The sequence below is a fragment of the Heliconius melpomene genome, chromosome 20 (genome assembly GCF_056956725.1).
Source record: "Heliconius melpomene rosina isolate 202511_hmr_F chromosome 20, ASM5695672v1, whole genome shotgun sequence".
NCBI classification, from domain to species: Eukaryota; Metazoa; Arthropoda; class Insecta; order Lepidoptera; family Nymphalidae; genus Heliconius; species Heliconius melpomene.
In genome coordinates, this window is record NC_140408.1 from 11,674,794 (window position 1) to 11,690,861 (window position 16,068).

Here is a 16,068-nt window from a genome sequence, read left to right on the forward strand (position 1 = left end):
AGTTTGTAATGTCTTGACAACTGGGCGGTAATTAAGAAAGGAAATGAGTTAATATAAAATTCCTGATCTTAAAAAAAAGTGTCTACATTTATTTATAATAGTATTAAACTTATCATACCATAGAAACCGGTATCGAAAGTAGCTCAATTAAGCTTGTTTAAGTATACCAAGCTATAATAGAAAGTTAAGCTTAATCTTTACACTACTATCGCATGCACTAGTGTTCCGTTCCACGCATTACTCGCTTCGACAATATTATAAACGAATATTATAAAGCTCTTTCTCAACTCATATACTAATGTAATAAAGCTCTAAGCTTAAAAACGAATAGTTCCAATAGAAAAAATATTTTGTGTCGGACAATCCATTTATTGAGGAATGCTTCATCACCTCAATAGTTTCGAAGTAACCTAGTGTACCTGTGGAAATTGTCATAATTCTTATAGTTTCATTTCCAACCTTTTCTTTTTTCCAACTCGTATCCTGCATATAGCAGGGTTTGACAGACGGAATCTGGAAACCTAGTTTTTAGACACTTCTTTCCCATTAAGAAACTTCCGTTCCCTCTTTGCGCGGTATTCTTGAGGCATTGCATGTATTGAGTATTTCAACGCCGCGCTTTACCGTTACCAGAGCGAGAAAATGACAATATTAAATATTTCCTTTCTCCCAGGGGGAACAGTCACAAAGATTCAATAAGCAAACCCAATTTCCATAAGTAATGTGTAAATGAAAGTACGATTTAAGAAAGTGACTTGTGACATTACTTTCAAACCTCTCTATAAGATAATATAAGTAAGCAACGGTACAATATAGCTTGATGGAAATATTAATAATTGTCATAGTTGTGAATGAGAAAATAAAAATAAATTACACCGAGTGAGAATTGAACCAAAACAGTATTAAATCGTATAATAATTATATAAATCTTAACAAAAAAATAGGAATTTTATATTTCTTTCCAACCGTCTTAAGTGTTCTAGTTGAGGAAAACACTTATAAAAATTAATGTAAATAATATATGAGGTCTTCAGTAAAAGTGGTTTAACCTTAATAAAATGAAGATATTAAAAAGAAAATTATATTAGCCTGGCGGAAAACAGGTTAGAGCAGTGGCGGACTAACCCCGTCGGAGGCCCGGGGCGGTGTCGTTGAATGAGGCCCCTCGACAGACGCCCCCCTCCCCCCCTCCACCGTGTGAAAAAATTTTTATATATCACATGTTTTTTCATGTACAAATTAGTGTGTATGCTTACTTAGTTTACATCTTGTAATTAATGTTTGAGTTAGAGTTGCATACACATAGAAAATTAGAATACTAAATATCAAAAGTACATGTAGTAGAATTTAGCAAAAAAAATCCTCGTGTCCTCGAGATAAAAAGACGAATTGGGATAACAAAAGAAGCTATCATCCGTGTAAATAACGTATGGAAGAAAAGAGAAATTTGTATCAAAATCGAAATAAGAATGTTACGAGCACTGATATTCTCTATTACTACCATTCGATAGATAGGTACAGGTGGAGGCAGATCATCTGCTCTAGATGTAAAACCTGATCACTCTCAAATTCATTGTAAATTTCTACAAGATTATCTAGTACTACAGCCAGAGCGTCATCTGAAGATCCCAGGACCCTAGTAGACCTACGTCATTTTGGTAAAGCTGAAATTTCGAAGATTACTAGTCTAATAAGTAGGTAAGAGTGTATGCGTACTTACTAACTTGAAAGTGAGGCCCTTTCAAAGATAGCACCAATTTAAGGTACACGCTCACCTACGTTAAAGTAAAAACGCTCGTATTTAAATATATTTTTGAGAAAAATGTAAAAAAAAATATCATAACCCTGGTATAACCCTTTACGTAGGCTTTACTCTGGCCAGACGTCCTAAAGATTGTTTAATATTGGGACAAAATACGTATAATTCTACTTCTTCTTGGCATTAATCCCGTGCTGAGGGTTCTTTTGGAAGAACGTATTCGCGACGGCCAGTTCAGACACAATATAGGTTCTCAGAATATTTTCTCCCTCTGTATTATGAAGTCAGTATCTAAAACCCCCGTGAACATGTTCATACGGCTCAGCACTGACTGACTGTTCAAATCTTCCCCAACAACAAACAACCATTTCGGTAGACGGTATAGCAAGTAGAACCTCTTCATTCTGCTTTCAGAATGACTCTTTTTTGGACACGCTACAGCCGGCCTGCGGCGCATATTATATTAGGCGCATAGGCACTAATTTAGTTTATAGTTACGCCTTCAATCAGCACCCTTATACGCATCAAGCTATTGCAGCGACCATCAGCTTCAAGAAGCCAGTTCTGAAGCTCTTCAGAAAGAACTACTGCCACACAGTTTTTACCTGAGGGTGACCCGGTGTATATAAGGCGGTAACCCTGTCCGTTATTGCGAGGCTTATTGCCCTTCCGGCAAGCTTCCTGGAGGAAAGCACACTGGACCCGAAGTCTTATAAGTACATCTGCGAGATTTCTGCGTCGTCCGGTTAGAGAGCCAATATTCCACGTTGCAAAGCGGAGTTTCTGTCTGGGTACTAGCGTTTTAAGCAGTGTTCGTACTTGACACGTTGTTGCGTTCCATATTAGCGGCGGATGGCGGTTTTTAAATGGAGCAACTGCCATTTGACTTCCAAAACCACTTTGAAGAATTACGCTATAATTTTACATATATTATTTATGGACAATTTAAGACCCCTTATAAGCACCTAAACCGATCTGATGGCTCAATCATCCTCCCAGATAGAGATGTAACTTTATTTTGCGCTACTTCTGGAAGGGCCCCACTTTCAGGTTAGTGAGTACGCAAACTTTTATAAAATGACGTCGGTCTGGAGGCCCTAGGAACTTGAAGTAAAAAACTACGAAACTGGAACCACATGCAACCTAAATGGACATTAGAAAGATAAAAGTAATTTTAATTAATATAATGTAAACTACCGGTACAGGCTGCACTAATCCCTGTACTTATTTGTTTATTGGAGGCCCCCTCCAACCTCAACCTTCCTGTTAAGTAGATACTATGCGTTTTTTCAAGGGCTTATTTAGGATTTGATCTAGGGAATTTGCACCATTTGGAGGCCCCCCTGGACCCGAGGCCCGGGGCGGACCGCCCCCGCCGCCCCCCCCTTAGTCCGCCACTGGGTTAGAGGTAGATAGAGGCCGTCGTGGCGCAGTGGCACAAGCGTGCGACTGTAAACACGAGGGCTGTTTGTGGGTTCGATTCCCACTCGGGAGAATGAAATATGTAATATTTTTATTTCTTTGCTGTGGTTCTGCCACTCAACACGCAACACCTCCAGAATGTGACGGAAAATGGGGAACGGAAGTGCCTTAATGGGAACAAAGTGTATTAACAATAAGTTCCCAGGTTCCCTCTGCCTATTCTGCTACAGCGAGAAGCTACTACTACTACAAAGTTTTCTACTCTCATAGATAGGGAAGTTGTCAAATTTTTAACCAAAAGCAACGGTTGCGGATTTTTCGTTGAACTCCCGGTGAAACCTGGGGGTGATGTAAGTTTGACGTGTCTGTATATGTGTCTCTCTTTATACAAACTCTTCATCTTATTAACGTTAGTATAGAGTATAGATTACTCTTTTTAAGAAATTCTAAGACGATAATTTTACTATCGAACCCATTAATAGAAGGCCTACCTAACGTAAGATGGCCTACTTTGTAAAAGTAGGTAATACACATAAAAAAGTCGTTATGAAAGCAATAAAATAACTTCGCAAGAAATGTTTCATTTTTAATTGTTTTTTTAGCTTCATGCTGCATGTAGAAGGGCAGAGTGATGAATGGCACACCTCAAAGCCGTGCTTATCATCGAGGCGAGGAAATGACAATTGTTCATTACCACGAATGGGAATCGAACTCACAGCCATCGTGTTCACAGTCAGACACTTGACACTGTGACGACGACTACTACCTAATGGTCATCAAATTCAAATATTTTCTAATTCCAACATCATCACATAAATACGAGCACATGTCAAACTGATAATTTCTTTTTTTGAAGTCGGTTAAAAACTTTTTCTTCACATATTAAAATGTATGAAAAATGATGTAATACAAACAATGCATTAATTTCACAATTATAATCATAAACAAAACAATGCTATCGTATTTGAAGCCGCGACTAATTTCAATTTTACGTCTACTGACCTAATGTGATAAACTTTTATTACCTTTTCTATTTTATAGGTACATTGTACATACTACTCGTATATTGCTTCCGTAAACACATACAATTTGTTTTATTTTTATATATTAGATTGTATTAAAACCGTAGGGTCACTTTGTATTCCTCATAGAGCAGAGGGAACCTAGTGTAATGACACTATTGTCCAGGCTCCGCTTATTTCCGAACATTCTACTATTTGGTGCCTCGATTTGTTTTGTTATTAAAAAAAGGAAAATATTGTTTCCCTGGGGAATTTAAAAAAAAATTGAATGGGAGTCGATCCCACAACCTCCTCGCGTTCTTTTTAAGTTCACGCTGTATCATGCCCATAGCAGGGGCGAGGGAACGCGGGAACCTAGTGTTAAGGCACTCTGTTCCCATTAAGACATTTTCGTTCCTGAGCCACGACTGCCCTTAATTCGCGGACAAATTTCGAAAAATTGTCTTATATTGCTGCCCTATGCTCCTCAATGCCAAGTTTCAGTATTTTCTACTAAAAATAAACAACATTCTATTCAATTATATACTATTCTATTCTATAATTGATTTACGAATCCCACAATCGATTTACATGATTTAATGTTAATTGCTATGGTTTTGTGGTGTGATGTATGGCGCTAATGGCCGGTACTGAGTTCACCATATTTGAAATTATGAAGGACAAGAAGTTAAAAACTAGTATATCTATTTAATTAGGAAAAAATATATAGGCATTACTGAATATGTAGCGTTGTTTTCTAGTATAGTAGCGTAGTAGTAGTAGTAGTAGTAGTAGTATATAAATTGAGTTAGCTTGGGTTTAATTCCAGTTCTAAATTTAGTGACAGTGTAGCCTGAAAACTTAACTTAACTATTTTACTTTTTCGAGGCTGTCATCTCCATGTGCGAGGAAGATGTATCCTGCATACACAACCAGTTACCAGTGGTGGGAATCGAATATATCAGTAAAATAAATGAAAATAGGATAATTATGCTTTCGATCAACTATACACTGAATAGTTGATCGACGGGAAATGCAATACACACGTATTTAAATTTATATGACATTAGTTTGTTAGTATAAAAAATGTATTACTAGTATAGTGTATTTTATTTGTTTTATTTAAAAACACTGAATTCATTCAATAAATTCTTTCTGTATCATCAAAGGATTAAATTAAAACTTTTCATTGCTACGCTATTGAAATGTTTTTATTGAATGTCTGAATAAAGTAACGAATATAAAATAATACATTTTAAATTAAAAACATACGAAAAACGTTAGAAGCCATCGTGGCGTAGTGGCATAGATTCAGATTAATACGATGGTTGTGCGTTCGATTCTCGTAGATTTTAATTTATATTAATTAATTTCATTGCACCGCTTTGAACAACTTAGCGCGGCGTTGAATTCCGCCACTCAACTCGCAATGTTAGGAAAATCAAACCGGAATGTGGAAACCAAGTGTCTCAACACTAGATTCCAATGCGGTCCCAGCTAAGCGGGAAAAAGAGTGAAACTTTATGTAGGTATATAGGGAAATCCCTAAAACATCCAAGAACCATGGTCGCACCAATTATTTGCAGAATAGTGGTCCTGTCGACGCACAATTCTGAATTATTTTGAAATCGTGCAAAATCCAACATTTGTTTTGTTCAATTTCACTTTATATTTCGTGTATGGAAAAATATCAAAATTACTATTTTTTGTTTAAAATAGATGAAACTCTAAACAAAAATGTATGTATTGGTTTATAGAGTATCTACTATATTTTGTTCCTAACTCTGCTGTTTTACACTTTGAATTTAAATTAGTAATTTTGGCTTTTCGGTATACACTCAAGGAAATACACAGTAAATAAATACTTACCTAACTTTGCACTACCTAAAGTAGATTCTAAAGTTAGAAACTATTTTTTTTAATAATAAAAAAAAACTACTGCCACTTTTTAACCCACTTCTATAAGAAAAGGAGGTTATCAATTCGACTGTATTTTTGTTTTTTTTTTTTTTTATGTTTGTTACCTCATAACTTTTAAGTGGGTGAACCGATATTGATATTTTTTTTTTATTTGAAAGGTATAGCTTCCCGAATGGTCCCATTTTTTTTTGGTCCATGTCTGACAATGGTATCCATGAGAAAATCACATAAGTCTTAAATTTGCATTAGGCATGTGCGTGTCTAATAGCCGAATAACTCAATGTTGGGCCAACCGATTTTGATGATTCTTTTTTTATTTGAAAGGATATACTTCAAGGATAATTTAGTGAAAGTTTGGTTAGGTTTCGATTTTGGAATCCGGAGAAAATTGAGAAAGTTTGTTTTTTTTTTGTAAAAAACTGATTATACTATAATAGTTACAAGCAAAAACTTTTTAAATTGATGTCAGAAGTGAGATCCCTGATGATTGCATTTCTTTTCAACCAACCTCAAAAAAGAGGATAATCTCATTTTCAACCAACTTCAAAGAAGGGAGATTCCCAATTCGCCCGAATACTTTTTATGTATGTTCTTGTTAATATACCAAAATGTAACTTTGCACAACTTTGCTCGTTTAAGAAGCATCATTTTTAGATCTACCCATCACTTAAAATCATAAAATAAATTAATTTTTAACAAAAAGAAAAACCGACTTGTAACAACGAACTAAAAAGTGAAAAATTATTATATAAAGATTTTATAATTTTGAAGTCGGTGCCAAGTAAAACAAACAGGCTTAGTAATTAGATATTGTAGTAAAGGTGTTGTAGCATTAGTTTGACACCGACTTCAAAATTATAAAATCTTTATATAATTATTTTTCACTTTTTAGTTCGTTGTTACAAGTCGGTTTTTCGTTTTGTTAAAAATTAATTATATAATACCAGTACAAGCAATTATAATCTCATTTCGTTATTATATCAGTATTCTGTGAAATTCGACTTTCCCCTAGCTGGCTAGTACAAAATGTTTGTTGGTCTACCCCGTTGCTCAGTAACGATTGATCGGGTCGTTCAACTTGGACGGAAAACACCTTCGATTATTACATTACTTCGATAATACCTGCTGTATTATGAAATACTTATGTTATATAATAAGACTTGAATGTAAGCGCGACGATTGTGGGTTTGATTCTCATTCTTCGATACACAGATGTGAAGAATGTCTTGTAAAATAGGCGGAAAGTGGAGAACAGAGGGTTATGATACTATAATATAGATAGATACCCCGCTATAAATGGTACCTAAATTTGAACATAATAACCTTTTTTTTTAAAGTAGGTAATCGAAGTCTAGAAAAATTTTTCTCTACCATATTTTACTTTTCTTCGCTAAAAGCAATATATTTTCGACACAACACGAAAATCGACTCAAATTGGATCTGTATCGGTATTTTACTGAAATTGTATAATAAGATAAATCGTTTTATCAATAAAAGGTAATTTTAACACGTATTACTTTGATATATAATATATAAAATAAGAAATTCTTTTATATATTTTTATAAAACAGTGCTATTAGAACGTGTCATTTATTTGCCTTCACGCTGTATCCTGTAATCCCGTATGCTAGGTAGAGGGAACCGAGTGTTATGACAGTCCATTCCCCACACGTCCCCAATATTTGAGACATTGGGTATTAAATAGTGAAACTCAACGCCGTCTTTTGTCTTGTTGTAATTAAAAACTTTAGAATATTTTCATTTCTTATTTATAATCAGAGAATTCATAAAAAGAGCAATGGCTATGAAATTTCTTCATAAATATTTATTTGGACAGCGAGTGTTGTTCATCAATGTATTCTCCTCATCTCCTTTGTTTGAGGCCGTAGTGACACAGGGGCCCAGCATCTGACTGTAAGCGCGACGTTTTGTGGGTTGGATTCTATCTCGCGAGAATTAATTTATTTCATTTGATCCCTCCGATAAGAAGATAAAGAACGGTGGTGAGTCCTCCAGTCAAAGCTGAACAAGGTTCCCTCTGCCTACTCCGCTATATGCGGGATACAGGTACAGCTAAAGATGTATAAAATTGTCATTTTCTTTTTAGTTACATCTAAAGTTACTTTAAAACGGATACCTTCGAAACTTGCGACAAACACTTAAGTACACGCTTTATTTTGAGGATAGAGTTATTTTTAACTAACGGATGCGCTCGCGCATCGATTGTAGTGTTGGCATAAAAATATAAAATATAATTTTTATATATTTTTTTTATCGAAATATACATATATATATTTTTAAAATCATAGGATTTTTCGTAGGATTTGAACATATGGCCACTATTAACAATAAGTCTGGAAAACATTGATTAATTAACTTTAACGCATAATTAATCGGGGTTCAAATCCTGCTATATATACACATTTTTAAATAATGGCAAGTCATTACTTAAAGAGAAAGTAAGTAATTAGTTAATGACAACTTTCCTCTTAACACGTCATAACTAGGTGTAACTAAAACAAATTGTGATGGTATTCAATTAATTAAAATACCATAACGCATGGTGTTCCCGCATGGTGTACATTTAATATAATTTATTCATGTAGGTTTGGTGTTGAAGTATTGTGTTAAAATATTAATATTTTATTTATCCACCAACGTTTATGTAATTTCACTTAAATGCGTGCGGTAAACATTTTAAGAGAAACCACTTATATAAATACAAAAATCATATTTTTAGCTTCCGCTGTCACGCATAGCAGGAAAACAAAAGAAAATCTAGAGATTATGTTTTCGCTACTTGCTCGTGTTTGAGACACTGCGTGTTAAGTGGTGGATCTCAAAGCCACCCTGTCTTGGCAGAGTAGAGATGTAGAAACAATTCCTTCTTTATCAGGAAACATTAATGTAATGTAAAATTTAATTAAAAGACTGCGCTGTTCTCTTATTCTTGAAAAAAATATGAAAGTAACTAGTACCCTATTCTCCTTTTTCCGTTCGTATAATGACTTGAGTCAGGTATTAAGTATTTAAAATTTTGCATTTCTTATCACATATTATAAAATACAATTAACATGAACGTAATGAATAGAATTCTTACTAAGATTTGAACCGACGATGTTTCCAAAATGCTTTCTAATAATAAATAATAAAAAAACGTAATATAATATTTTCATGCTAACCCTCCTCGAGTGCGCCGTACAAATAAACATATGGAGTTTTGTTTTAATTAAGAATTGTATCAATCTTAGTAGCAATTGTTATCTTTTGCTTGCGTACGTTACATATATAGGGACTTGAGCGTTTATGTAATTAACTAGCGACACGCCCACGGCTGCGCCCGCTTAATCGTATAGCTCTATTATAATATTACATATATATAAATATTTCCGTAAAATGTACCCTATGAATTATTCTTATGTATAACCTATATTATTGTAAAGTTTAATCTCAATCCGTTAAGTAGTTTATACATGGAATTGGAAGTAACATCTATTCTCATAAACTTTTACATTTTTCTAGAACTAAGATACTGGAGATATAATTATTTTGATTGCTCTGCTGGTAAGACGAAGTGCGGTGTTGAGTTCCACCAATCGACTAGTAATATCTCATTTCTGATTAAGATGACTATAATATCGTTACTAGTAATTTATCTTTTGCTTGCGTATATTTAATGATTGTGTGTTCAATACACATTGAAAGAATTGTATATTTTTCAACTAGCTTTTACTTTTTTTTGTCAAGTGGAAATTGCAAAAAATTCCACGCCCGATAAAACACGGCGTTAAGTTCCGCCATTCAAACCGTCTATATAACAAGCCGAAGTGGATGCGAAATATTGTATCATCCATACTTTTGTAGAAAACTAACAAAAGTTAGATAGGTATGTGGCTAACTTAACAATACGAAATGAAAACAAAAACCACTTTACCGACAGACTATGAAATACTTCAATTTAATAAAGTTATGCCTATTTGCTTTACGCTGTAGTTAGTGAGTTTTTTTATTAGAAAATGCTTTTTTTCGAGGTAACTTTTATATGAAATAGTTGAATGTCTAACGTTGATTCATAAAAAATAAAGTTTTAGTTTCACGAAAAAAATGGAAAATTTATAATGGATACATATATCCCGTATATAGTACAGTAGACAGAGGGAACCTAATGTTAAGACACTTCATTTCACTTCACTCGCGCTTTGTCTTAACGAAAGCCGCCATAACGAAATTAATCCAATTAATACCCCCAAACGGAAATCGAACCCACATTGAACACGTTTACAGCCGGGACCCTGTGCTATCAACAAAATTACTTATTAAATACAATCAAAAGTTTTTAAAGGGCTGTTCAATTATAAAACAGAAACAATATCCTCAAAATTCTTGACGCAAATAATAATTTTGTTTAAAACAATTTTGCTTTGGATTTTGGAACTCTTAGTTATTTCCAAATTCTTTATTGATAACTTTATAATTTGTATCTATTATTTGTATTCCATTATACTCGTACTTCTATATTATATAGGGCTGTAGGATTAAATAAACACTCTGTACTCGTGTACTCGTTCCTGATAGGATTCCGGGGCTCCAACCGGATTCAGGGTAGTGCGTGTGGAACGGAGTTTCTTAACACCAGGTTCCCCCTGCCTGGTCTGTATAACTACTTATATACTTATAAATAAATGTGAACCGACCAGACCAGTAAAAATTGCTTATATCTTTTCGTCAACTAGAAAAGAGCTGATAATCTTCAAACGGCTTAACGTATGTTCTTAAATCATTGCTAAAAACATCTTTCAATAAAAAACTAATTAAATTAAAATAGGTTTATCCGTCTGGAAGAATATAAGAAATAAAATGTATATATATATCTTTGTATAAAATTCAAATACCTGCATAACAATATACGGTACGTTTAAAGCTTTAGGAAATTCCTTAGCAAATGCCAAGAGAAGTGTTGAAGGAAGCAACTTTAATTAAATGGCGTCTTCGCACTGGAAATGCATGGTATTCTATTCTTGACTAGATTTTAATATAATACCTGTACGTTAGTGTAGATTCAATATTGTGGTGAGGCAAATAAATTAAATATTAAATATAAAAGCAGTTCAGTGACTGAAAGAAAGATGCTTCACGCTTTTTCTCCGCATAACAAGATAGGCAGAGGGAACCCAGTGTTGAGACACTGTATTCCCCATGGACTGCACAATTTTCAAAAAATTACATGTAAAGTGACGGAATTGAACGCCACGTTTTGTTTCGAATTTACAGAATAGTACATAGGCTTTATTTTTTTTTTATAATTTGAGTATAATATAACGACAAGTTTAAGTTTGGGTTGCTATTATTACATAAAAACTAAGCTTACAAAAAGCGTTTATTCAACATCATAATAAATTCAATATTTCAAGGCAGAACGTTTTAAATATTAAAAACTTGGTATACAGCCGGCTTACCCTTACGTCGCTATAAAAAATATTCATTTTAACCGTCCGTGACCAGCGTAAAATGAGATAACCTTGATTTACTAATAGATAGATAGCTTCGTGCTGCATCCCACATATAATAGGGTAGGCTGAGGGAACCTAGTTGAGACATTCCGTTTCCGATTAAAATATTACACTTCCCAAATCCGCCGAATTCTTGAGGTTGAGTATTGTGTGTTGAGTGCGTCTGGTAAGAAGATATAACGCAGCGTTGAATTCCGCTATTCGATCCACAACCAACCGATTTTACAGTCACACCTTGTACCTCTTACTTGCCTCTCAGTCCTTGCACCACGACTGGCCTCAAAAGTTCAAAATAGAATTTTTTTATTTAAAATTTTAACTTTAAATTAAAAAAATCTATTTTGAACTTTCCTATAAAAAAACTATGAAACAGGTAGTTGTTTAATTCTTAGGGTTCAACCTAAATTGGTTAAACCGTATTACATAATTCGAAAACACCTTGTCTGAAAAAAAAGAAAAAAAAAACCTGACCCTACAATATTATTTTTTGTTACAGAGTGAAAAGGACAGACCTACATCCACTATTACTGAGAGAGACAGAGACAGAAGAGTCCAGTGTAAACCAGTTAAGGTTAAAAAAAAAAAAAAGTGACCGTTTTCGAGTAATGCCAGTGTGTGTGTGATATACATATTTGTGTATTTGTGTGTGTGTAACAAGATGGCCCTCCTTCCCGCGCTTTTTGGACTTCTCTTGGCGGTTATTGTTACAGGTAAGAAATGTTTTTTTTTTGTTATCTGTTATTTTGTTTTTTATTTTGCTCCATGACTGTGATAGATTATATGGAATTTCATTTTTTTAAATAATTTCTTTAAAAATTTTTGTTAATATAAACGCATTTCCCGTATTTGACTTATTTTAGAAAGATTAATTAACAATTAATTTACTAGTTAAGTTACTATTTTAATGCCTCGCTCTCGCAACAAAACAAAGCGCACAAAACGTAATGTTACGTGGGGAACGGAGTGCCTTAACTATAAGTTCCCTCCGCCTAACGTGCTGTATACGAGAGAGTCACGTCACTAAAACAGAGGGTTGTTATTCTAAGCTATGCGGAGTGAACCTGTTTTCTATGAAACAACTTTTATTTTCCTATATTAAAAAATTGATCGTAATACATTTTACTAAAAAAAACATCATAAAAAAGCCTCGTTGTTAGAAAGTTTAGCTTTAGAGAGCTTTCTATGTAAAAAAATGTCACGAACCACAGTCGACTACATGTCAAAGCATTTTTAAACTTTGAGCAGGATTAAATGTATTAAACTGTTTGAAAAAGAGTTATTTTTTTAACTTCACGCTGCATGTATAGGCGAATGGAACCTAGTGCTACAACACGCCGTTGTACACTTTGCCCGCCAATTTTCGAGATATTGCCTATTGATTGGCGGAATTGAACGCCGCTGTTACTTCGATACTAGAGCGAGGAAATTAAAATATTCGTAAATTAATATAGGAAATTAAAATATTTCGTTGCCCCGAGTGGGAATTGAATCCACAATTACACTTGCAGTCACACGCTTGTGTCTCTACGCCACGACTCAACAAATTAACTTAAAAATTAGATTCTGGAGGAAGGTCATGTAAAAAGTATAAGGATCCCCCGAAAACGAAACAGCAATACTGTGTTGTCCACGCGGGCGAAGTCGCGGTGAACACTTGTACATATTCTATACTATACAAGCAATTAATAAATAACTTAACGCCGCCAAAGTATCTATCGGCACCGTGTGAGATCATTTTACGTGTAAACAACGTCTTCCTGTATACTTCCTGTTACAGGTTTAGGGATCCATATAGAAGTAATTTAATTTAAATGAGGTCGGGATACAGGGGCACAAGCGTGTGTAAACGCGACAAGATGTGGGTCCCACTCGAAGAAATTAATATATTTTCGTTTCTTCACTCTAGAGTTGCGGCGAAGCGCGGCGTTTAGTTCCGCCATATTCTGCACAATGTCTCGAAACTTGAGCAGTGCATGGAGAATAGTGTGTCTTAACGTGATACAGCGTGTAAAAAAAATTGCACGGAATGATACGTCACTAAAACAACTGGATTGTTCTCTTATTTCGGAACTAATTATAATAAGTACGGAACCACCAAAATTTTGAAGTTTAATACAATATTTGTGTTCGACACATCTCTTTCTGTATATTTATACAAACTCAAAAAAAAGTCTAAACAATTTGGAGCATACGCACACCATTTTTTTTATATTTGTATATATACACGTAGACTAAAAAGATTATGTTATAGTTTTTTGAGACCAACGTAATTATAAACGTGACGATCGTAGGTTTTACTCCCACAATGGGGAACGGATTATTTTCATTTACTTGTTCTGGTAACAAGACGAAGTGCGGCGTTCAGTTCTGCAAATCAACACGCAATGTTTCGAAAATTCTGCGGTTAAATGGGGAACAGAGTGTCTTATCACTACATTTCCTCTGCCTATTCTGGTAATATAATATTCGTACCGACAATCACCGCGCTATACACCACTACGAAGCATTAGTAGGCCTATCTCTACCTAACTTGTTATCGTTATCGTCGTAAAACTAGCACATGTCCATTGAGGTAGGTTAGTTAAAAATAAACTTGAACTTTGTTTAAACTGTAGTTAAGGTTAACTGCTTGATAAACGCTTCTGGTTTTTGTTAATGACGTCATAGTGGCGCAATGGAACTAAATCCGACTGTCAACGCGATGGTTGTGGGTTCGATACCCATTCAGTCTAATGTAATAACGATATTAGTATGAAAATAATTTATTTTGTTTTCACAAAAGTGTATAAAACACTAATTACGGCGTTGAGTTCCGCCACCCATTACACAGTGTCTCGAATTCAGGAGAAAAATGGAGAACGGAGTGCTTATTGTCCATTTGAAGAACTATTAGCTTAGTAATAAAATACTATATAAGATTAATATACATACTTATCATACATATATTTCCATAAAAAAATGCATTTGTATCAGAAATGCATCCTACACCTGCTTTATAAATCAATTGACCTTATTTTATATAGCCTACTGAGTCACAAGTAGTTCTTAAAGCAAAAGTGTATAAGAAAAAGATTTTATATTTTTCAAGTTTTTATTGTAATTGTAAAGCTTATTTCGCTTTTTTTAGCTTTACACTTTTAGATCCCTAGCGGAGTACCCAGAGAGAATGGAGCACTAAACGCTACGGTCTTTGCATACCTTTTTCGCTTCGTCCACTGTTACCAAATTTTTTATGTATGGGTCCCGCCCGATGGGTCCTCATGTTTTTCACGTGACCTTCCTCTAGTATCATAGATACTATGTTCTGGGCAGTCGACCAAAATATGTTATCCACTTACTTTTGATTTAATTTTTTTTTGCCATACTTTTGTCCCTATCGACATGCTCAAACCAACAGTCTTCTTCATACTCACTCACTCATAAAGTGGCCACAATGAGTAACAACCCATTGTGGCCACTTTATGCTCTATTTATGTAGTTTTTAATCTAACAGTAAATTAGTTTGTAATGATATGTTTATATTTCATTGCATGCAGAGAAAAAAATTGTGATTAGTCACTTTGTTATTAATTTTTAGATAATTAAAGAAAAACATAAAGCAGCTTCACGCTTTATGAAGAATATAACAGGATAGGCAAAGGGAACCTAGTGTTGAGACACTCCGTTCCCCGTTCACCGATCAGTTTTCGCATTGAGATGCAGAAACATTGCGGGAGATTCGGAACTAGACGATTGATATAGGTATATTATATATATAATATGCTTACGATTAATTATCCTCATAATGAACCCACTATATCCGTCTAACTAAGCAAAGCTACATATGGCCTAAACAATATTCCCACAGTGTATTATTACACATAGATATGAGTCAACATGTTATTTGTTAAGTCGTAAGTAAAACGACACGTGTATGGGAACTTTCATTGCTCAAGCATTTTAATAAAGCTGTATGTGAAATGTACGACGTTTTTGTTTTCTTAAGATGATAATTGGGTATCATCGGCAGGGTGAGACAGGTCTCAGGCCAAAAGACCGATTGGCCTTTATAGGGACCAGGTTCGGCCTCATATGAAATACTGTTATCATCTCTGGGCTGGTGCTCCCCACTATCAGGTTCAACCATTTGATCGCATACAACGTAGATCCGTTCGAATCTTTGGGAATCCAAAAATCTGAAAGCAATAAATAAGTAACTAATATTATGAATGTTAAAGTTTCTTAGGATGGATGTTAGTCTCATTTTCACGCAAAAACTATAAAACTGATTTAGATGAACTTTATAGTAGTATAGCTTGTACATCAGAATAACACAAGGGCCACAATTTATGCATATATTTTGTATGATTTGGTTGTAATATAGCAATAAGTTTAAGCTGGCGAAGCCGTTCTAGGGACAGATAATATAAACTTTCACAAAATGAAACACAGTACAGCCATATAACAAAGTCGGTGA

The 16,068-nt window shown here is 34.4% G+C and overlaps 1 protein-coding gene across 6 annotated transcripts in view; it reads left to right on the plus strand.

Annotated features, from left to right (window-relative positions):
- LOC146528013 (fasciclin-3-like) overlaps positions 1–16,068 on the plus strand; it is a 90,715-nt gene that overhangs the window by 23,549 nt on the left and 51,098 nt on the right. For all 6 annotated transcript variants that reach the window (XM_085204903.1, XM_085204902.1, XM_085204904.1 and 3 more), the window contains one exon: positions 12,109–12,322. In XM_085204903.1, coding sequence (XP_085061029.1) covers positions 12,271–12,322 — 52 coding nt within the window. In that variant the 5' untranslated portion in view covers positions 12,109–12,270. The remainder of the gene's footprint in view (positions 1–12,108; positions 12,323–16,068) is intronic.